Here is a 22655-nt window from a genome sequence, read left to right on the forward strand (position 1 = left end):
TTGTTTTTATGGTCTACTGAGTAACATCTTGTGGGAAATTTTCTGCAGCATGCAGTTTGGGAAATGTTTCAGTGGATCATTCACAACAATATGCTGAGCCTCGAACTCAAGGCCCTCCTGTAGGTCTGTGAGTCCCCTGATATTGAATGTACAATTTTGTACAGAAGTACTTTTCTAGGAAAGGGTTTGTAGCTTTTATCACTAATGAATGATGAAGGGTAGGAATCACTGTTCTGGGTTCTTTCTAAAAGGGAAGTCTGGCTTCCCCTGTACCTTTTACATCTGCAGAGGGACATTACTCAGCAGGCAGGGTGTCACTCAGGGGTATTTTATTTTATTTTATTTTATTAAATTTTACTCAGGGTTGTTTAGTGGCAAACAGGCAGCTGACTGGTCAATTGTTAGGCTTATTGTCAAATAGATTTAAACACTGGGAGCTGAAAGAAATTGCCTATGTAGGACACTGCCTTGTCGTTAAACTCCAGATATATTTATTCCCCAACGAACAAGATGTGTTATTTCATTGCAGTAAAAAGGTTTGTTTTAAAAGTTGAGAGCCACTGACCCGCAGAAGAGAAATCCATTGAGAGCTCCTTAATGATAAACTACTAAAAACCAACTAAATACAGAAAGCTCTTCTTTCAGGAAATTGAAAACCATCAACTTGCCTACTTTTAGATTTAAAAATCAGGATCATAAAATACTGTTTAGGAAAGAGTGAACAGTAAAAAACAGACATGCATGGAATAGTTCAGTCTCCCCTTGACAAACTAAATCCTCAGAGAGCTCTCAAGTCAGACCACACCAGATCTTTGTTGAACTGCTTCTGTGAAATAATGTTTGGTGTCTACTAATACTTAAAATGGTGATAAATAGTCCTTGGAAACCCAGTACTGCCTTTATTGCAAGGATGTCGAAGTCTGTGACATCACATGCTATCCAAAACAGCTGACTGTGATCTTGAAACCGCCTGCCGTTTTGCTTCATTTGCCAAGTTCAGCTAGATCTCACGTAGCTTTACGTGAGCTTTATTTTATTCTTTCATGAGAATAAGAGTCTCAATCTTACCTAATCTATTATTAATCATAAGTGTTTGTGTCAGCCGCCTCAAACAGACCTACCAGAATCTAGGACTGGTACCAGTTAGGCAAGAGCAGGGAGGGAAATAAAGAGGTTGAGGAGGGATGGGGTTGGGGGCCGGGAAGGTAAATTGGGAAAATGAGGAAGAGTGGGGAGAAAATGAGATGGTGGGAATGTTTTAGGGGTTTCTGAGGGATGTTCCCCACGGTTAGCACCTGCTGCCCTTTGAGTTGATTATTAACCTTTTGTTCCAGTATTTACTCCATGACTAGCTATGCTCCAAGTGGCGTGATTACAGAAGCCTGCTTTGGAGCTTCCATGAGGATAGCAAGCAGGGCAGCACCCTCAACTCTATGAAATCAAGTGGCATCCCTGTTTAGTGGCAAGCATGATACTTTATTAGCCTTCCCGCCTAGTCCAAGGGATGTTTGAATACTGGCCTCAATAATATATTCGTTCAGGCCTCACCGATTTGAAATTTGCAGAAATTTGAAGATTTCTCTGGTCCAGGCATAGACAACGATGGGAGATGTAGCACACAAGTGTGGGAGTGAGTGGCATGCAGACACAGGAGAGCGCAGACCATGGTGCGTTCCAATGTGGCAGGTGGGCCAGGAGCCAAACTGCCCTCTCATGATACTTCTAAAAAGGAGCTTAATGGTTAAAATTTTTCTAACACTCTGGTTTTCTCCCTCGGGAAGTATTTTTATTTCTGAATAAAATGTTTAAATGGTATAACTTGGATTTTTTAAAATGTTTATTCTCTATTGTCAGAAAGGCCTATGATAAATTGCAAAATGGTATCCTTAAATCATTTTACCTATCAAGACCTACTTTAAAAAAAAAAAGACCTACTTTATCATATACCCAATATTTTAATATTAATATTTTAAAGTAATATAGCTGCTTTCATTAAAATATACACATTTCAGTCTATTCATTTGGAAATGGTGTCCTCACCAATATTCATTCCAGATATTTATCAATCTAGCATTCTGAAAAATCTAACATTCAAAATCTAGCATTCTGAAAAAGTATTACCATAGTTAATAAACTTTCGAGTTCTAGAACTGAAACCTCTCTATGGAGAATCCAGTGTTTACCAAAAAACACATATTTTTGGAACATCTTGGACTTTAACTCTCATGAGTAGGCAAGACAGTTGGGAATGTCTGTGCAGATGGCATTCCTGCAATTAGTTCTGAGAACAAAGCATTGCCAACAGCAGGCCTCTAAATAATGTATGCAGAATGAGTTGGACACAGAGAAGGACTCTTTCAGCTAGAATCCTGAACGAATGGTTTTTCAGATATTGAAAGTCACCAGGAGCTCAGGGCGAGTAACATCTATTATGATTAGTAGAATTAGCTGAAAGCAGCCAGATTTTTCCCCCCTCAGGTACCAGGTAGCCTATGTTATTAGCCAAGTCTCTCTCTCTCTCTTCTTTCTTTCTTTCTTTCTGTCTTTCTGTCTTTCTGTCTTTCTTTCATTTCTTTTTCTTTTTTTAAGATTTTTTACTTTTTAAAAGTAATCTCTGCACCCAATATGGGGCTCAGACAACCTCAAAATCAGCAACTGCAAGCTCTATTGACTGAGCCAGCCAGGTGTCCACAAAATTTTTTTTTCATAGAGTTTTCAGCTCCTTCCCACTTCCTTTTTTTTTTTTAATTTTTTTTTTTTTATTTATTTATGATAGTCATACAGGGAGAGAGAGAGAGGTAGAGACACAGGCAGAGGGAGAAGCAGACTCCATGCACCGGGAGCCCGACGTGGGGATTCGATCCTGGGTCTCCAGGATCGCGCCCTGGGCCAAAGGCAGGCGCCAAACCGCTGTGCCACCCAGGGATCCCCTCCCTCCCACTTCCTTACCCCCACAATGCCTCCACCCTGAGGTTGTTCTGGAATTCTACTTTTAAGGTGGAAACTGCCAAATGTAAGAGTTACTGTGTACCAGTCTCAATCAGATGTTTTGTTTGTTTCCAAATGCCTGGTTCCTGGTACCTTCGATGGGATCAGGTAAAAGGTGGCCCTGTGAGAAGGGAAAGGACCACTTTTAGTAACTTGGCTGGAGAAAAGCTCACAGCAGAAATGACTAATACAAACATATTTTGTGGTACAGAATTTCCTTTGCCTTGTCTTCTTTAAAACTCATGTTTTCTATTTCTTTTTTTTGTGTGTGTGATATTTTCTATTTCTAACATGAAATCACTCCTTCAGTAAATCCATATTGAGGGCCTACTATGTGCCAGGCACTCCTCTAGGCCTTGAGAATATCTCAGTGAACAGATCGATCATAGCTGCTGGCTTCACAGAAGCTCATAAGGCTTCTCTTTACCTTTACATCAGACTGAGGTTCTTGAAAAAAAGGCTGCCATCGTACTGGTAGCTACGACGATGTGGTGCGTTTTCTTGTACACCGTTGGATTGTGAACATCTGCAGGACCTCTGTACACTAGTGCCGAGCAGTCGTGCTTTAGGAGTGGGAGTTGAGGGATCCCTGGGTGGCACAGCAGTTTACCGCCTGCCTTTGGCCCAGGGCGCAATCCTGGAGACCCGGGATTGGGTCCCACGTCGGGCTCCCGGTGCATGGAGCCTGCTTCTCCCTCTGCCTATGTCTCTGCCTCTCTCTCTCTCTCTCTCTGTGACTATCATAAATAAATAAAAAATTAAAAAAAAAAAGTGGGAGTTGACTAGGCATTTGCAGAATGAACCTGTTCTGGCCCTGATCCTTTGTAGTTCTTCCCAAAGGTTTTTAAGTGTTTGGGAGTTTTTGTTCTTCAAACTGCACACAGTGGATCAACCTGCTGGTGCGTCATTAAAGTATCTTGCCTCCTGACACTTCCTATGCAGTTTGTAGCTTCTCTCTGCACTGTCAGTTCTTGGGTGTTAGGATTTTCATTTCCCATTTTCCTGTGTGCACTTACATTTCATTCCACTGTCACACCTTGGCATCCAAGTGAGGGAGATGGTTGCTTGCCCCTGAGTCTCACTGCAGCACTCTTCTTTAAAGACCTCATTAGTCTTAGTGGTGATACGCTCCCCTGCTCTTCATTAGTTTTGCAGGTACTACTTTTGAACATCTCCGTTTGTGCTTGTAACATTTCTTATTTTCATCGGCTACTGAAATTGTTGAGGCAGTGCCCTTCAAATACATTGCTTTTGGAAGTTAGCAAACTTACAATGTTCTACTTTTCTGTAGGCTGTGAAGGTAGGTACGGAATCAGCATCAGAGTTCCTGATTTCCATTGTTCTCCCACCAGTTAGCTGGAGTTTTACTATGCTGACCTCCAGTCGGATTTGCTACTTTATTGACCATGCAGTCGGCTCCTGAATTATTTGGGGGTGCTCTTACATGCTTTATGCCACATGGCAGTATAGTTGAGCTCCTAGGGTGTTCCACCAAGCCTTCGTGTCCTTGGAGAATAGGTTTGAAATTCTTGCCCTTATGCACCCATAGCTCTCGCCCTGAAAGAGTTCAAGGGAGAAATAATCGTACATTTGCCTTCCTCCTTGTAATGTTTTGTTTCCTCGTGGCTGTGAGTTGTTTTTGCAGCATCCTAACCAGTTTTTTCCTTCATGTGTCCAAGACTCTGAATTTGTGATTAGTGTGAAACACAGACCAGTGAGAAGAAATACGAATCCAAAGTCACTGCAAGTGAAGACAGTCTAAGAAGAATTGCTAATTTCCATTTGTCTTGGTATATAGAGTTGGGAAGTTTTTAAAAAGTGGAGTATGGTAGTTTTTTTTTTTTCCTGAGGCTAAATTTAGCCATTGCTTTGGAAAATCAGAGTGGTACAGCTTGTGCCTTATCTCTGTCCGGCCCTTACCCTTCCCTCTGCACTTGGACATCTTAAATGGCTTGCTGGAGAGGACAGCTTCATGTGCTCCAGTGGCCCCATTTATTCTGGGAAGGAATTAAGTGACTTCATTTTCCCTGTATTTCCGAGCTTCCTAAAAAATTTAGGAGACTTCCTAAGCAGCAATTGCAGTCCCTACAGAAATAGTTCAAGTCATGCCTCCTTTTGCTTCATCAGCTCTTCCTGCCAGTGCGGCCAAGGGCTGTAAATGGAATGAGAGACGGCCTCTCATTCCCAATCCAAATAGCAACAGGAGGGCACATGTGCACTTGAGCTACAAATAACGCGTTTTAAAATAGCAGGTGGTATTTGATGATTGCTCCTTCATTCATTTACCTGCCAAGGCAAAACTTTTTCTCCCATTCTGGCAGCAAGACTGGAGGTGGCTCAGATCAAGCAATTGTAGCAACAAGTTCTCGTGTTTGCAGATATTCGTGAGCCGATTTTCAGGCATTCAGATGCATGCATACTTAATGAGGCTGTTCTAAAAACTGTTTCTTTTAAGACAATAAAAATTTCATGTTTATACTGATGGGCTTGTGAGGCACTTTTGTAACTAATTGTAGACATTCCTTCCATTAAGATGTGCTGCCAGCTATTTGTGTTCCAGATATTCCATTTTGCCAGGGAAAAGTGGGAATACATAAAAGGTAGGGATCTATATTTTTAACGTGAAGCTCAGTGGATAAAGAAGAGTGGCACTGCTGTGAAACCTCAGTTTGTGTCTCTAAAGAAGTCAGATATTTCTCAGCTCTTTTGCCAGAGTCTTGCACCAATGCACTGGAGGTACATAATTTCCTTACCTGAGCAGAAAGGCAGCCAGCCAAATGAACTCCTAGAGCTTTCTCACATACTTTCAAGTCTGTTCCATTGGGTTTTTGATAATTCCAACCATCTTCTTCACTGGAACAAGTGGTAGACTGCTGATTGATATACAGCCCCCCTGGAGTCCACTGTGGCTAGTGGAGGTCGCTCAGAGCCCTTGTCCCAGAGTTTGGATGACCTCATCCATCACTTGGCTTCCAGACAAAGCTTAAATTAGAAAATAATGTTCTTTACCATTGACTGAGCACCCACTCTGTATCTGGTGCCAGGGTGCAGACAAGTTCCCTACTTTCAAAAAGCTCCCTCTAGTAGAAATGACGCATGTAGGAGAATGACTCTACATTCATTTGCTGAGCACTGTTAGGACACAGGGCAAGACATGAAGGCTCACTGGGCATAGCAGAAAGAACATGGGTCTGTAGTCCAGCTTGTGTTCAAATCCCCACCCTGATACTTAAAAGCAGTATGACCTTGGGCAAGCAGCTTCAACTTCTTCATCTGTCAAATGAAGAGGAAAGGCTTTCTTTTGGTTATTTTGAGGACTAGAAATAATACATGTGGAATGGCCTGCCATGGATGATCAGTAATAATACTGAAGTAATGTGTGAGCCATGCTCTGAAGAGCAGCAAAGTTACCAGGTGGGCACAGGAAGAGATTGACATGACCAAAGGTCCAGAGGCATTTAAAACCCCCAGTGGATTGAAGAACAGCAAGTAATGAGAGAGTCCCTAAAAAGTAGCCTGAGACAGCTGGTCAAGGGCATTCTATGCCATGCCAGAGAGCTTCAGTTTTGCCTTGTAGGTCAATGGGTGAAGGAGATTTAAGTTTTTAAAACGAGATTATCTAATATAATATCAGAAACTTTCTCATGTTGTATTGCTCAATATAGCCATGAAAATTAATTAGGTTCCAATTTACAGAGAGGTAATCTAGAGGAAACAGGTACAGCTGGGTGCTGAGAGCTTGGAAAGTCTGGCTATTAGTTGGTTTCCTGATGTAGACACTTTCTTACATCAGATCCTTAAATACTTGGGATTATCCACTTTTACAGAAGCCAGCACCAACCTTTCTAAACTTAAAACATACTGTGGGAAGTCTGACTTCATGAAATTTTCTGTCTTTAAAACTTTGATATTGTTTAGGAATTTTAAAATTTTAGGCAAATATTAACCTGGGACTTTTTTTTTTTTAAAGTAGAGAATGATGCCTTCCTGAGTTCATGATGTTTATTTTTTTTTAAAGGATTTACTTTTTTTTTTAATTTTTATTTATTTATGATAGTCACACAGAGAGAGAGAGAGAGAGGCAGAGACACAGGCAGAGGGAGAAGCAGGCTCCATGCACCGGGAGCCCGACGTGGGATTCGATCCTGGGTCTCCAGGATCGTGCCCTGGGCCAAAGGCAGGCGCCAAACCGCTGCGCCACCCAGGGATCCCAACCTGGGACATTTTAAAATGAATCCCTTTGAGGGTTGGAAATCCCTATCAGAGAAGAGATGACCCATGACTGCTGCTATGCCATGTGTCACTTTGCATAACAGCACCTAAGGGGAGGCTGGGACACGGTGAACCCAGCAAAAAAAAAGGGGATATGAAGCCCCAATGAACCATTCATTGACCCTCCAGCCAGTGATTGGCTGGAAGTGTTTCTTCATCTTCTTCTTGACCTTTGTAACACTCAAAGCTGTTCTGGGACCATGAGCATTTTTTCTGTATGTTTTCTAATGTTCGGGAACTCTAAGAATTGGAGTATGACAAGGTAGTTGGATAAACTATTATGCTATGTTCGATACCTATACTTTTGAGTGACAGAAATTAGACTTCTAGATTTTCTTTTTTTTTAAACATTTTATTTATTTATTCATAGAGACACAGAGGGAGAGAGATTCAGAGACACAGGCGGAGGGAGAAGCAGGCTCCATGCAGGGAGCCTGACATGGGACTCGATCCTGGGTCTCTAGGATCACGCCCTGGGCTGCAGGCAGCGCCAAACCCGCTGAGCCACCAGAGCTGCCCTAGATTTCTTTTTTGTAGTTTAATACATCAGTGAGATTTCTTTTCAGCATTTAATATATTGGTTTATTATATCCAGGTAACACATAGTTACTTCCACCATCATCTTATCTACATTTAAAGCACCCCCTAGAAGGCAAGGATGGACACTGCAATGTTGCATTAGAGGTGTGGATGTCAGCATTGGCTCATGTTTATTTCAGTGTGTTACAGATGGATACAGAACAATTATAGATGTGTTTGCTTACATGGGTTACACTTAAATGTGTTTCCTTGCTTTATATGCTGGGAGGGCCTGGAAGCAGTGATGCCACAGCAGCAATGAGCACACCCAGAGCCCGGTTCTTGGCTTCTAAATTCCATTCTCCAATAAAAGGAACCAGAGTTCCTTAGAGAAATTGCTGATTATAGAGCTGGGACAGGGGAAGTAAAAGATGAATCTGGGCATCTTATAATCCCAGAAAGTAAGGAGTGCCTGAAAAAGAAGGGAAGAGGGTGAAGGCTTATCAGATGGAGGACACAGGAGCCAGCGTGGAAGAGTTCCCATTGGCCAAAGCTGGGACAGTTTGAGCAATAAACTAATATAGTATTGGATTATGGCCAAAGTTTAAAGTAAATATGCATGAGTTCTTATAGATATAAATAAATGGTTGATCAAATAAATTCAAAAAGACAAGTCTCCCTTATAGGAGAACTCCAAATAACATATGTGTTCCCAGGAGTACATGGATGTACTCCCTCATCCATGAAGTAGAGCTTTATTCCCTCTTCCTTGAGTGTGGGCTGGACTTACTGACTTATTTCCAAAGAGTTGAGTATGGAAAGACAAAAATGATAGCCTCATCATAGAGCAGTCTAGCAGACAGCACCTTCACCAAAAAGCAAGGTCCACATCAGCAAGACATCATATACGGCAGATGTTAGGTGATGAGCAGGGTGTTCGACCTCTGTGATATTTTCCCTGAAAACTCATGAGTCCAGTCCAATTGTTAGAAAATGCATGGGACAACTTGAACAAAGGGACATCTACAGAGTTCCTGACTGGTGTTCCTCAAAACTGTGAAGATTGTGAAACTAAGGGCTACAGAGAAGACTGTCACATTTGAGGAGAGCGAGGGTGTGGAACAGCTAAATGCAGCATGGCATCTGCAGTTGGATCTCAGAAGCAAAAAAAGTACCTTAATTCTATCGGCAAGTCTAATTCAAGTCTGTTGTTGAGTTAGTAATGATACTACTGGGTTTTGACAGATGCACCACAGATATGTAAGATGTCACTGTTAGGGCAAGCTAGGCGAAGGGCTTGTGGGGCGTGGGTGCTGAGGGTGAGGCAGGCGCCCTGCTGAGCATGGAGCCCGACGCAGGGCTTGATCCCAGGACCCTGAGATCATGACCTGAGCCAGAGGCAGACGCTTAACTGACTGAGCCACCCAGATGCCCCTAAAATGCATTTTTTCTTAGTAAGAATCCCACTGGTATGACTGGGTAGAAGGTCCTAGTCGAAGAATCGCTAAGACTGAAGAAAGCCTCACCACTTCAAACAACTTTATGTAAGTTTATCTCATCCCCACAAAAACAATAGGATAGTGATATCCCCCCCTTACACATGAGAAAACAGGTGCAAAGTGGTCATTTTTTGAAAGTCACACAGCAACAGGTTTAGACCTGGAGCTTTCATCTCCACTCCCATGCTCCTTCCACTCCGTTGCAGCTGCCCAGGCTAAAAATGCCATTTCTGCTAAAAGGGGTGCAGTCCATGAAGAGGCTGAATGATTCATGAGCCAGAGTCCTGCTGCAGAGCCGTCAGGATTATTTACTTTCTGTCTGGGCTGCAGGCACATGTGTGCATGTGTCATGAATGTCATGGGAGGGAATTGCTGTGTATGGTGGAAAGTCCTTCTTCCCTGAAACCATGCAGGTAAACAGACTGCTTTAGAGACAAGCAAGACACAAAGACAGACATGTGGGAAGACACCCCATTTAGTCAGCTGAGAGGTGAAGAAAGCAATGAGGTGAGATTCGATGGGGAGATAAAGTAGTGTCTGCTTCATTATGGAGAGTGGTACAGGTGGGTGGATTTTAAATAGTTTTAAGGTTTTGTCAGATTTTAATTGGCTGTGTATGTGAGAAAAAAATGTGCAACCCAGTGTTGTTGACAGAGCTAGTGTGGATGGACCTAGCATGGTTTACATGAGGTAATGTCTTGTGTGTCCATGCTGGGCAGCAACCCGTGCATCTGTTGAAGCAGGGGGTCCTCAGACTGCCCTTTAAAGAACACTCAGGTGGAAAGACGATTCATTCTTATGCAGGGAGGTGGTGGAGTCTTAGAGCAGTGGCTCCTGAATGTGACCCCGGACCAGAAGCATCAACATCCCCTGAGAATTAGAAGTGCAACCTCTGGGCCCACCCATACCTACTATGAAAAACTAACTCTGGGATTGGGGCCTGCCCATCTGTCTTAAGAAGCCTTCGTGGTGATTTTGATGCCACCTAACGAAAAAGGAGGGCAGGGACATCTTCGCCAATGTTCGAATCACTCCCAGTGCTTGGTATGTAGTAGGTACTCGATGAACATTTGTGAATGAATAAATGAATCCTGAAATCTACTTTTTTACTCTAACATCATCAGAACTTTTTGTTTCTCAGTGATTATATTCCCTTTATCCCATGACCACACATAATATACAATTAAGGCAATAGTTCTGCATTTTTCCAGTATTTTACAATACAGTTTCCACATCATCATAAAACTGTAAAACCAAAACAAGCATACAGTTGTTGATTTTGACTTGCCAGTGATGGAGACATAAAGACCATCACTTCATCCATCTGAGTAAGCTCTGTGGACAGGGCGGAGCCCTGGCCCTGCTCAGAGGAGAGGAAGTGTGATCAGAAGGCTCTTCTGATTCTCGGTCAACACAGTACAACAGGCCTATACTCTACGGGACGCCAGCTCAATCATTTCCATTTGAGGTTGTTTCGTATTTTAATTATCACTACCTTCCCCCTTTGGAGTTGAGAGGCTCAGAGATGCCATTATGCAAGATATAATTTTGTTAAGAGGCAAATAATTGCTTCTGAGTATCTTCATGAAGTGCTTCTCAGAGCAGCTTAATAACACGAGAGCTAACTGCATGGTTAGCTGTGGGGATGGTGCTGAACAGATAGTCCAGAACAAGCACTGAGACTTCGGTGGCAGTCACGGAGTTTTAACTATCAGTGTTTTGATCTGGAGACACCATGGGCGAGGCCCTGTTCCATAATGGGCAGGGGGACCAGCAGGCATGAGAGGCTGACCTCACTGCAGCAGTGCAATTTGCCAGAACAGAGCCATCTCCATAGGACCAGGTGGCAAGGCAGGCACCCCACAGCCCTCCACCGGGGTGGAGTGCAGCTGGGCACTGCCCTCTCTGCCCTTCTGCCCCTATGCGTGACATGGAAGGTTAATGTTGGCCACCGGGCTCCCGACAAGTGCTCCAAACAAGCAAAATGGATTCTGAACACTCGTTTAATAGTTGCAGATTTGTAGGCTCACAGAAGAAATCCTCAGTAGGCAGCTCTGAAGCTTACCCCATGTCAGTGGGATGCATGCATATCTGTGAGTAGATAAAGGGCATGAAGGGGAAAAAGCAGGGAGAGTTGATACAAATGCCACAAGGCATAACTGCCATTCTACTTGGAGTCAACTCTAATTGAAAGGAAAGATTCTTAGTCTTCAGTTGGCCCCACAGAAAGGAGTCCTGCATTCTGCAAAGTGTCCCTTTTCTAATGGAGAGGGAATGGAATAAGGATTCTGGTAGCACTCCTGAAGGCATTAGGGTCACAGGATGACAACGACCCTGTGAGTGCATCACACTGACACTCACTCAGGGTACTTCCCGTGGATGACCAGGCTGCAAGATGCTCAGCAGCAGGGGCCTCAGGGTTTGCTGTATCCATGTGTATGTTTGCCATGGGCACACGGACATTATCTTTCACTCTTAAAGGAGGAGGATTTTTCTTTTTATGTTATTCCTGGAAATAGCTTTATTAGAAAATAATATCACAATCTTTGAAAAGTTATCTTCCTCCTCTGGCTTTATGGTTTAGTCAAGTGGAATCAGTTTGACAACCAAACGGGTATTTACTGTCATGTTGCTATAAGAAAAAGGTTCTCTTTCCAGGGGTAACCCTAATTCTGCGCATCTTCTCTTCCTACAATGTCTTCCTCCTGCTAGTGACATATAGGGGTTAAGCTCCAGGCTCCGGAGCCGGAGAGATTGTCTTATGCCTCAATTTCCTCCTCTGTAAGAAGCAGGTAGGAACAGTGCCTACCTCACGATAGTTGTGGAGAGTTAATGGGTTAATACTTGTAAAGTGATCAAAATGGTGACTGGCACATAGGAAGCCTTCCCTAAGTGTTGGTCCTGCCCGTTGTTTTATTTCTTGTAGAATCAGTGAACATTACTCACTGGTGTTGGGATTTGTAGTCAGGATGGCCAGGTATGCTGATTAAATACTTCCTTCCTGGGTTCTTCCTTTTCATGATTCAGGTAGTTCTGTATCAAAAATAGTCATGCCATTAACAATTTGGGGACCAAATAGGCCTTCACAGCTACTCAGTCAAAATTCCTAGTGACATTTAACTCGTTTGTTGGAAGATGAGGAGGAGGAGGAACTTACATGTTTGCACATTTGCACACACTCACTCAATCCTTACAACCTGAGGTTAGTATAGTTACTTTCTCCAGTTAAGAGTTGAGGAAACTGAGGCACTAAAGGTTTGGTTGAAAGCTGCAGGGCTCTCCTGTGGCACAGCCAGCGTTCCTAACCACGTCCTATCGGGTACTGGCTCCCTTCCCAGCTTCACCCTCTGTTTTCCTCTCTGCTGGGGTTCAGCCATCCACCTTCTGCTCCTCCAGTGCCCTGCCTCAGGGCCTTTGCATTTGCAGTAACTCAGCCCAGCTCTTAGAGACCTGGCTCCTTCTCATTAGAGTCAAACTCAAGTGTTGCCTTTCCTAAATCCTAGCCCACCCTATTGTTCCTCATCACATTATCCTTCTTGCTTCCCCTACTGGAGCGGGGAGAGGCCTTTTTAGACCAGGTTACTATTAATATCTGATACAGCATTATTTAAAATTTGTTGAATAAATATAGGTGCTAATGATTTTAATAATGGTCTTAGCTCCTTTCTTACATATGCATGCAACCGAAATCGTGATATGAATGTATGCATGTGCATGCACACGTATGTGGATATAAATGCATGAATGTGGAGAGAGAGGGAATCTAATCTTGGTAATATGGTACAGAATCAGACTTTTCTGAGTTACAATCCTAGCTCCAATGGTAATGGCCTGATGTTTTTCTTATGTAGAGGTGAAAAACTTGGTTGTATTGGTCTCAAAAGACTGTGTTATGTGTCATGTGTTAAAGGAAATATGTAAGGGTTTCAGCCAGTGAATGATCAGCAAATAAAATCTTTTTTTCCCACAGTGTTTGGATAAAACAGTTACTACTCTGATAGCCAACTAGCTAGACAACTTTTATATATACACTGGCACACACACATCTTCCTTTCTTCCATTGATTTAAATTAAATTGTAATCATATCATTTATTTGTTCTAGGGGCTTACGTATCCGATCTCTCTAAGGCTTCAATTGGGGAATTTGGCAAGGAAATCAGGTGCCAGGAACATGAAACTAGGACTTTGACAGAAAGGGATTTTCTGTTCCTTTAGCAGAGAATTCTGATCCACTGTAGATGCTGCAAGTGTTGTGTGAGGCATCAAAACTCACTACTATGCTAGAGAAACCTGGCCTGGACAAACCTCTGAGATTCAGTTAGGCTGACGGCAGTCCTGCAGGCTTGACTAGGCCGCATGTCGACTGCTCTTCTTCTGGAACACGACCTCACTCTTCCCTGTTCTGCCCTAGATAACCAGTTCAGGATGTCCATCCTAGAGCGCCTGGAGCAGATGGAAAGGAGGATGGCTGAGATGACGGGGTCCCAGCAGCACAAGCAGGGGAGCGGAGGAGGCAGCAGTGGAGGGGGCAATGGGACTGGGAATGGAGGAAGCCAAGCTCAGGTATGAACCTGCATTGACTGTCACCTTTTGTCTTGTTTATGTCTTACTGATCAGGGAGGCAGTGGGTCTCAAGTCTCTTGTCTGGTAGTGGTATCATTCCTGGATTAGTCCCAGGGAGTATTTCATAGTCTTGTGCCCGAGTATTAAAACCTATGTAATAGTAAAGAAGCCTTGAACTGTGAGGCCTTCCCAATATTGACCTCCCTGGGCCTTAAATCGTTATTATTGATCTCAGAATTCACTGCTACTGCCTGGCTGTGGGAGTTGAGGGATCCAATGAAAAAACAGGCCTGATGGTGACTCAGTTCAGTTGGAATCTACTTTGTATTCTGTATTCTTTATCTATTTTAAGTATAAATATGAAACATAATTTAATTCAGTAATTCAGAAACCTTTTATAAACTCAAGATGACCAATATGAGATGGACCCAGAGAAACTGCTTCTGTAATTATTTGGTGGGGAACAACATTATCCATTCTGTCTTGTTTCACATATGCTTCTTCATATATTCCATAAAGATTTTTCCAAATACAGGGAAATTAGTAGATTTTTTAAGGGTCCCATTAGCCTTAGAAACTTTATATAAATTTCATTGAGGATCTTCATTTTGAGAAAATGTCCTGGGCAGCAATTATTTTTCAGGAGGCCCTAAAGACAAATGTAAAGGGATGGAGAATGTTCCTATCTCTGCCACTGAGTTATTCTCTGCAAGCCTAAAGTCATTCTTCCTTTTTCTTTTCAAGATGAATGATGATTTCCTGTGAACAGTTATGTTTTTTGGTGAACATTTTGAGTTTTACGATCCTTGTAAATATCAAATGCTAGTAATATTTTAACAATAATCATAGGTAAAAACAAAGCATTTTCTAGACCACATCCAAGAAACTAACCCCCTTTACCTCAAGTTTTCTTCTTCTTTCTCGCTGTCTTTAGAAGTGAAGAAGGACTCGGCACACAGTAAAATATGATTAAGGCTGGAGTAGGCTTCTTTTTCACCTATATTCCTAAACTTTAGGAAAGAAGCAACCATTGTTTAACAAATCTCATGGCTCAAATAAGAGATTCCCATGAAAACCTTTTCCTCACACCAACCAAGGTTGCATGAAGGGAATAGAATATAATGTCATCTTACAGCTCCACCATTCAGTAACGGGCCTCCTATGACCTGATCCCATATTAACTGCTATTGAAGACTCTTTCATCAATTTGGGTTGGCTTCAGTACATCCCTGTGTCTGCCTTTTGTGATAAAGATCTGGCAGTTTTTGTTAATGCAAAAAATATATACATATATAAAAATATTCCCTTCTTGTTCACTAACCCGTAACTTCTATGTGCTTGTGAAAGTTCTGTTTGGTACATGTGGGGCACCCCTGCCAGGGCCTTTTGAGTCAAGGTCATTCTACTGCAGGTTGGGATCACCAGTCTGTGCTCCATTAAGATGTTTTGACAGCCTTACAGAGGACATTATATCTGTCATCCACCTTTTTATTTTTATAGGCATTTTTTTCCAGACCTAAAAGTAAAAAAACAATGAAGAGCGACAATATTTCTGTAGTAATTGAGTTTTGTGGGCTTTATTACTGGAAAAAAATACTTTTTGAGTAACTCCAGAGATAAGAGTCAAGCTGGAAGTATCATTTATTTGGGGGGAATGTTCAGCAGAGAACTGCCATCACAGAGACTCAGATAAACCTCTGAGGTTACTAAGCTTGATTCTATTCTTGCTTTACAACTGAATCAAGAGAAGAAAACCATAGTTAAAATTGGTGAATTGTTTTTTCCTGTATGCCTCTATGGTTATTAATAACATATCAATTTCAAGATCTCCAATGCTTTCCCCAAAGGATGGGATTGTTATTGGATTTTCAAAAGTGTTTCCGTGGGGGGAAAAGATTCCCCATTTAAGTGACTTAATTCTCCTTAAGGAAGAGTAGGGGAGGCAAAGGTCCAGGTATATCTGCAGATCCAAGAACTGGGATGACTACCCTGCTTTGCTCTCTTACCAGTTCATTCATGGTCTACAGTGTGTACTTCAACTGGAGGAAGTAGCAGTAGCACCTTTTTTTTTTTTTTTAAGCAGTATATGCTTTCCCTGAGATGGATCAGCATGATGTTCATAATCGGAGTTTCAGCTGTGATTGACTCTGGTGTTCTCAGAGTTATGGGAAATTACCCTGTGCCACAAGTATGGACAAGTTCTGCTGAGCTAAACCAGGCACATCCTAGTCTCTGTTTTATGCCTCTTTATGTGCAGTCTGTTGATTCCCATTCTGAGTGGCTAACCGTAAAGCATTTGTTTCTCCTACATGAAAAGGCTGACTTGATGGGCAGTGGGGAGGGGAGGCCCTTGGTCCTCAGTCCTTCATACCTGCTTCCTCCTCCCAGTGTGCTTCTGGCCCTGGAACACTGGGGAGCTGCTTCGAGAACCGTGTGGTTGTTGTGTGTGAGAAGATGATGAGCCGAGCCTGCTGGGCAAAGTCCAAGCACTTGATCCATTCAAAGACTTTCCGTGGAATGACCCTCTTGCACCTGGCTGCTGCACAGGGCTATGCCACCCTCATCCAGACCCTCATCAAATGGCGGTAAGACGGGGGTGTGGACGGCTGGGGCTCATCCTTGCTTATCAGTTTGCTACTTCTTCTTGAGTGTTTCCAGTGGAAGAGAGAAATCTGGCCATTCAGGGAACATGACCATGACCTGTGAACAAAGGGCTTTCTCTGAGGATAGTTTGCAAGGGAAACTTAGGAATTTCTGCCCAAGAAATGCGGAGTGAGGTGCTAACTAAATGTTGTACTTCCTGTTTGCTCTGGACCACTAGGCCAAACCACCCTATGAAGTTAGGGACTCTATTTCCTTGCATTGGGGAGGTACCCAGTCAGGTGCTCACTTTGGTTTCATCTTTCAGGTTTTATGATATTCTAGTATCTCTCTTAAACATTGGTTAACTGTGCAGTAATTTCTGGTGCTATCCCTTACAGCACAAAGCATGCAGATAGCATTGATTTGGAACTGGAAGTTGACCCCTTGAATGTGGACCACTTCTCCTGTACTCCTCTGGTAAGGAATAGGTCATTTATTCGCTGAACTATTCTTCTAAACTGGCATGGGAATATGGTAATATGGACCCATTGAGATTGCCGACAAGGACCAATTTGTCAGTTGGCAGCCGTAGCAAAAGTAGAATATGTTTTTTTTTAACTTGTACTGAGAAAGTTTGCTTCATTTTCTTGTTTTCTAGATGTGGGCATGTGCTCTAGGGCACTTAGAAGCTGCTGTTGTGCTGTACAAGTGGGACCGTCGGGCCATCTCTATTCCTGACTCTCTAGGAAGGCTGCCTTTGGGAATTGCCAGGTCAAGGGGTCATGTGAAATTAGCAGAGTGTCTGGAGCACCTGCAGAGAGATGAGCAGGCTCAGCTGGGGCAGAACCCCAGAATACACTGTCCTCCAAGTGAAGAGCCTAATACGGATAGCTGGATGACCCAGTGGCATAGTGAAGCCATCAACTCTCCAGAAATACCCAAAGGAGTCACCGTTATTGCAAGTACGAATCCAGGTAAAAATTCAATATTATTACTTCTCAGAACTTGACAGATTTTCCATTTGCTTTCATGCAGCTACCCTCAGAAAAGTCCATAGGATATTCATAGGATATTCACATATATTTAAGGGCTTGGTTTTGTTTTGTTTTTTATACCTCCAATTTTTCATTTAGCTGTAAGAAAGCCTACTGCTTCCCCCCACCCCTCCCAAAAATAAATGCAGAAAGTAGCGGGAAACAAAAAAAAAAAAAAAAAGAAAGAAATCTGTTTCCATTCAAGAAAGAAACAATTATGGAGGAGGACTATCTGAATACAGTATATGCTGCTGGGGAATATTTAAATGTTAGGGACATGTCTTAAGTTCCAGCTTCGCACTTTGTGTCTCTCAGGCATAGGGAAAGTGTTAATTCTTTAGGATTCCTAATTTTATCTCCTGTCCTGACTATCCTTTCTACTGTACTTTTCAGAGCTGAGAAGACCTCGTTCTGAACCCTCTAATTACTACAGCAGTGAGAGCCACAAAGATTATCCAGCTCCCAAAAAGCATAAATTGAACCCTGAGTACTTCCAGGCAAGGCAGGAGAAGCTGCTCTCCACTGCACTGAGTCTGGAACAGCCAAATATCAGGAAGCAGAGCCCTAGTTCTAAGCAGTGTGTCCCTGAGACAATCAGCCCCAGTGAAGGAGTGAGGGACTGCATCCGGGAAACCTCCCCTCCCACTCCAGAGACTGCAGGATTCCAAGCCTCTGGATCTCAGCCTGTAGTAAAGTGGAATTCCAAAGATCTTTACATTGGTGTGTCTACAGTACAGGTGACTGGAAATCCGAAGGGGACCAGTGTAGGAAAGGATGCAGCACCTTCACAGGTGCGACCACGGGAACCAATGAGTGTCCTGATGATGGCTAACAGAGAGGTGGTGAATACAGAGATGGGGTCCTACCGCGATAGTGCAGAGAGCGCAGAATGCTCACAACCTATGGATGAGATACAGGTAAGCACGGATAAGGTAAGCCTGCAGAGGCCAGGGTGTCCGTCTCACCCCCTCTGTCTTTACAGCCAGCTCCCCCAGGCCACGTGATCTGCTCAACCAGCAAAGGCTTAAACATACGATCTTGGGCATAAGAATGCTGGAGTGCCACCTTTGTTCGGGCCACATTTTCATCCTGACTCAAACATTGTGAATAGGGCCTGAACACTCGTGACCTGGGTCTCAGCAAAGCCTTCCCTCTTCACACCAGCTCCTCAAAGTTCACTCAGAGCCCTCCAGTGCTCTTCTGCTTCCCTCCTGCATCTGGGGAGATTGACTTCCCATTTAAGTACTAGTTTCATAGAGTCACAGCCTGGTAATCGCTAAAACAGGAGGTCTCTGGATGGAATTTGAATGACCTAAGTGGTTTGATGAGCACAGCTGTCATCTGGCCATTGTAAAGGCATATGTGGTGTGAGGCTCTTAAGGTGCAGTGGAAATATCCCTAAAGCTGATAACTGGCTATCTTATAATAAACCTAGAAACTCCAGCATCCTGTTGGGGCATTAAACTTGCAGTGGATTAAGAGTATATACTGCAGTAAACTTGGAAGCTATTAAGCAAGCAAATCCCATTAAATAAAATATACTATATAGGGGAGGACCAAATGAGTAGCCAAAAGAGTATGAGTTTGACTTACTCTCTTTTCAAGTTCCTATATGACCCAAAACAAATGTAATGGGAAAAAATCCCAGGAGAAATTCAGTAGGGCACCAGGCTTATAGAACTGGCACAGGAAGAAGGGGCCTGGAGATCCCCTGTCCTGGCCCGCATTCCCAGAGAGAGGGCCATTGCTAAGCTGCTCCTCTTCATCCTCAGATCCCCTTCCTGCCACCCCTGCTGTTAGCACAGAGTGACAAGCTTGTGTGCCCCATTCCTCATGGGTGGAGTGGGTGTTCCACCACTTGTCTCCCAACCACTGCAATTGTGGGGAGGCCTGCCAGGGAAATCAAAGAATTTGTTAGACAAGGGGTTGGCAAAGGTTTTCTATAAAGGACCAAATGGTAAATATTTCAGGCTTTGTAGGCTATATTGGCTGTCAGGACTGTTTAATCTGCCTTTGTAGCTCAAAGGCAGCCTTAGGTAATAATGAATGAGTGTGGCTATGTGCCAGTATTTACACAAACAGGTAGGTGGCTGGATTTGGCCATATCACATATCAATACTAAGCAACCTAGGACAATATTTATAAACATAAACATAGTAAATCACTAGACTGTGAAAATCAGTGCTGTTCACTGGAGTTCTCTGCAGTGTTGGAAATGATCTGTGGTTCTGTGTCTGTACTGCTCATTATGGTAGCCACTGGCCACACGTAGTATCCATGGCTGAAGACGAAGCCAGTGTGACTCAGGGACTGGATTTCTGATTTTATGTAAGTTCAATTAATTTAAGTTTAAATAGCCGTTGGATAGCAGAGCTTTGTAATGGTTGGCCTTTGCTAAGATGGGGTTGATGCAAGAAACACATAACAACCTGAAAAGTTTTACTTTATATTTTCACTGAGACTTGAGAAGCAATATTTTGCTAAATTAAGAGCATACATCTATAAAAAACCAACAGTCTCAAGTATTCACCCAAATGAAAAAATAAACATGAAAAATAAGTAATTCAAAAAATAATGAAATAATTCGAGCCAGAGTTCATGGAGGAGTGGACAATAAAACTAGTAAAACTGATACCTCTAAGTACTTATTGACAGTGTGACTATACCTACAAGGCACTTGTTAAGAAGGGATTCTTTAAATAGAGGAGGAATCATATTTTAAAACTAACCTAGAACTAATATCCTTATTATTTTAATAAAATGAGAGAAGTAGGGAAATAAAGAAATAATGAAGGGTATTAAAGCACCTTTCTTGTTTGGGAAAGATCACAAATTTTTTCCACTTGTATTATTGATAGGTAAGTATAGGCTGAAATAGGCTTGTTAGAAATGTTAGGTTAATAGATTGCATAAAAACAATCTATAGAATTTCTAAGTCATTGAAGGGGAAAAAAGGAATTGGGACCTATTTGGGAAAAGTTCAGAAATGGTGAAAAGTAAAAATGCAACAAAATAAATAATAAGCAGAAAACATAGTGTAGGAATATTTTTAAACATGATTTATTCCCACTTTTCCCACTTTGCTAGTTGGCAATTCTATTAAAAGATGCTCAGAGTTGGGTTAAAAAAAAAAGAAAGAAAAAGGTGGCAAAACATACTATGTGCTACTTATACTTAGCACATAGTATGTGCATACTTAAAAGGCGATGACACAGAAAGAATGAAAAGGAAGCCATGGGCAAAGATAGAACAGGCAAATAAGCATAAAAAGAAAAAAAATACAAAGTACAATTCAAGGCAAATAGTATATCCTTTGTCAAGAAGATATAACTCATCAACAGTTGTGTAACTCACAACACAGTTCCTGAATACTAAAGCAAAAACCAGTCGAAACAGGGCAATGTGGAACCACACTTATAATCATATGTGGTACTGACATTTACTCAGAATTTGTCAAAGTAGATATAGGAAGAATGTGAAAACAATTACGAGGCAATTAGAAAGTTGGCTTTCATGTATATATTTAACATATGTGATAGATTTAATACAGGATACGCTTTTACCATGTAATTATGCAGATGTATGCAGTTCATACACATAGCAAGTTATAGATATGATTTTCCTTTTTAGATATCCTAGACACATTTGTGAAAATTGTTCATATGCTAGAAGATGAGAATTTAAACAAAAACCCAAAGCTGCACATTTAAAGTTTGTCTTCTCTGAACAACAGTACAAGAAATTTAGAAACAGATGACATGACTTTTTAGGTCCCACTGCTTAGAATGTTGTTATTTTGTTTAAAGTCATTTAAAGGAACACCAGGGTGACTCGGTGGTTGAGCATCTGCCTTAGGCTCAGGGCATGATCCTGGGGTCCTGGGATCAAGTCCTGCATCAGGCTCCCTGCATGGAGCCTGCTTCTCCCTCTGCCTGTGTCTCTGCCTCTCTCTGTGTGTCTCTTCTGAATAAATAGATAAAAGTCTTTTTACAAAAATAAAGTCATTAAAAAAATAAAAATAAAGTCATTTAAATTTCCTTGCTTTTGGCAGCCACCACAATAAAAAGTGTGCTATCCCAGAGTGTGGCACTTGTGGTGATGTTCAGGTGTTCTCACACTGATACATGTTTATAAAATGAGGGACTTCGGAGGGTGGCCCTAGAGTTATAACCTTCAGTCTGCAGAAATTTTAATAAAATATGTAAATACTTTCATGGAAAAAGTATCAAGGTAGGATTTCCTGCTGCTCAAGTCACAGATCAAGAGGCTTATATGGAAGGAAAAGAAAGGCTGCACTATTTTTCATTTTTATTCCTATTATAAGAACCATTTTTGTTTATTAAAAGTTTAGAAAATGACCCAAGATAAGTGTTTTTAAGAACTCATTGAGGTATACCACACACTCCATAGAGCGCAGCCCTCTAAGCGCTCCATGTGATGTCAGTGTGCATAGCTGTGCAGCTGTCCCCCTCAGTGCCCTTTAGAGCAACTCCATCACCTCCAGAAGGTTGTCCATGCCCATTTGCAGTCATCTCCACTCCCCTCCCAGTCCTAGGCAACCCATCTGATTTCTATCCCCAGAGTTTTGCTTTTTCTGGAAATTTCATATAAATGGCATCATAAACTTTGCAGGCTTCTGTGTCTGGCTTCTTGCACTTAGCACACTGTTTTTGAGGTTCATTCACACTGTAAGATAAGCATTTTGTCACTTTTGTATGGATCCTTTCAGAATACTTTCAATTCACTTAAAATCTTTACTATATTTCAATTTCCATTTTCAAGAGACATGCAAGGAAATCTTTAAAAACAAGGCCATACCTCCAAGCCTAATTATATTTGTGGCAATGCAGACTAGCTCTGAAGATTCCTAATTCTATTAGGAATGTACCTAAGGTGCACATGTCAGCAGCCTAACTGTGGTGGTTTAATAACAAATGATTGATTTTTCTCACATGACAGGAAGTTCAGAGGCTCATTTGCTCAGTGATGCCCAGAGGGGTCCAGATTTTCCCCCTGAGTTTTCTGTTCTTTTTGGTGAAAATTCCTCTTGATTCTTGTTGCTTTATGGTTACAATGTGGGTGCTGGAGTTCATTTGGAGTCAAGGCAGGAAGAAGGGAAGAGCCAAAGGCATCAATCCTGTTCATCATGAAAGCCAAAGCTTTTCCCCAATCCCTGCAGCAGGTGTCTGTAGAGTC

The 22655-nt window shown here is 42.2% G+C and overlaps 1 protein-coding gene across 8 annotated transcripts in view; it reads left to right on the top strand.

Moving 5' to 3' along the window:
• Nucleotides 1–22655, top strand: part of LOC121499484 (calmodulin-binding transcription activator 1) — a 734632-nt gene that overhangs the window by 690294 nt on the left and 21683 nt on the right. For 6 of the 8 annotated variants that reach the window (XM_041770125.1, XM_041770126.1, XM_041770128.1 and 3 more), the window contains 5 exons: nucleotides 13691–13842; nucleotides 16231–16427; nucleotides 16824–16902; nucleotides 17084–17399; nucleotides 17853–18376. In XM_041770125.1, coding sequence (XP_041626059.1) covers nucleotides 13691–13842; nucleotides 16231–16427; nucleotides 16824–16902; nucleotides 17084–17399; nucleotides 17853–18376 — 1268 coding nt within the window. The remainder of the gene's footprint in view (nucleotides 1–13690; nucleotides 13843–16230; nucleotides 16428–16823; nucleotides 16903–17083; nucleotides 17400–17852; nucleotides 18377–22655) is intronic. The other 2 variants (XM_041770130.1, XM_041770131.1) reach the window with 1 other exon arrangement.

Source organism: Vulpes lagopus, chromosome 10 (genome assembly GCF_018345385.1).
Source record: "Vulpes lagopus strain Blue_001 chromosome 10, ASM1834538v1, whole genome shotgun sequence".
NCBI lineage: Eukaryota > Metazoa > Chordata > Mammalia > Carnivora > Canidae > Vulpes > Vulpes lagopus.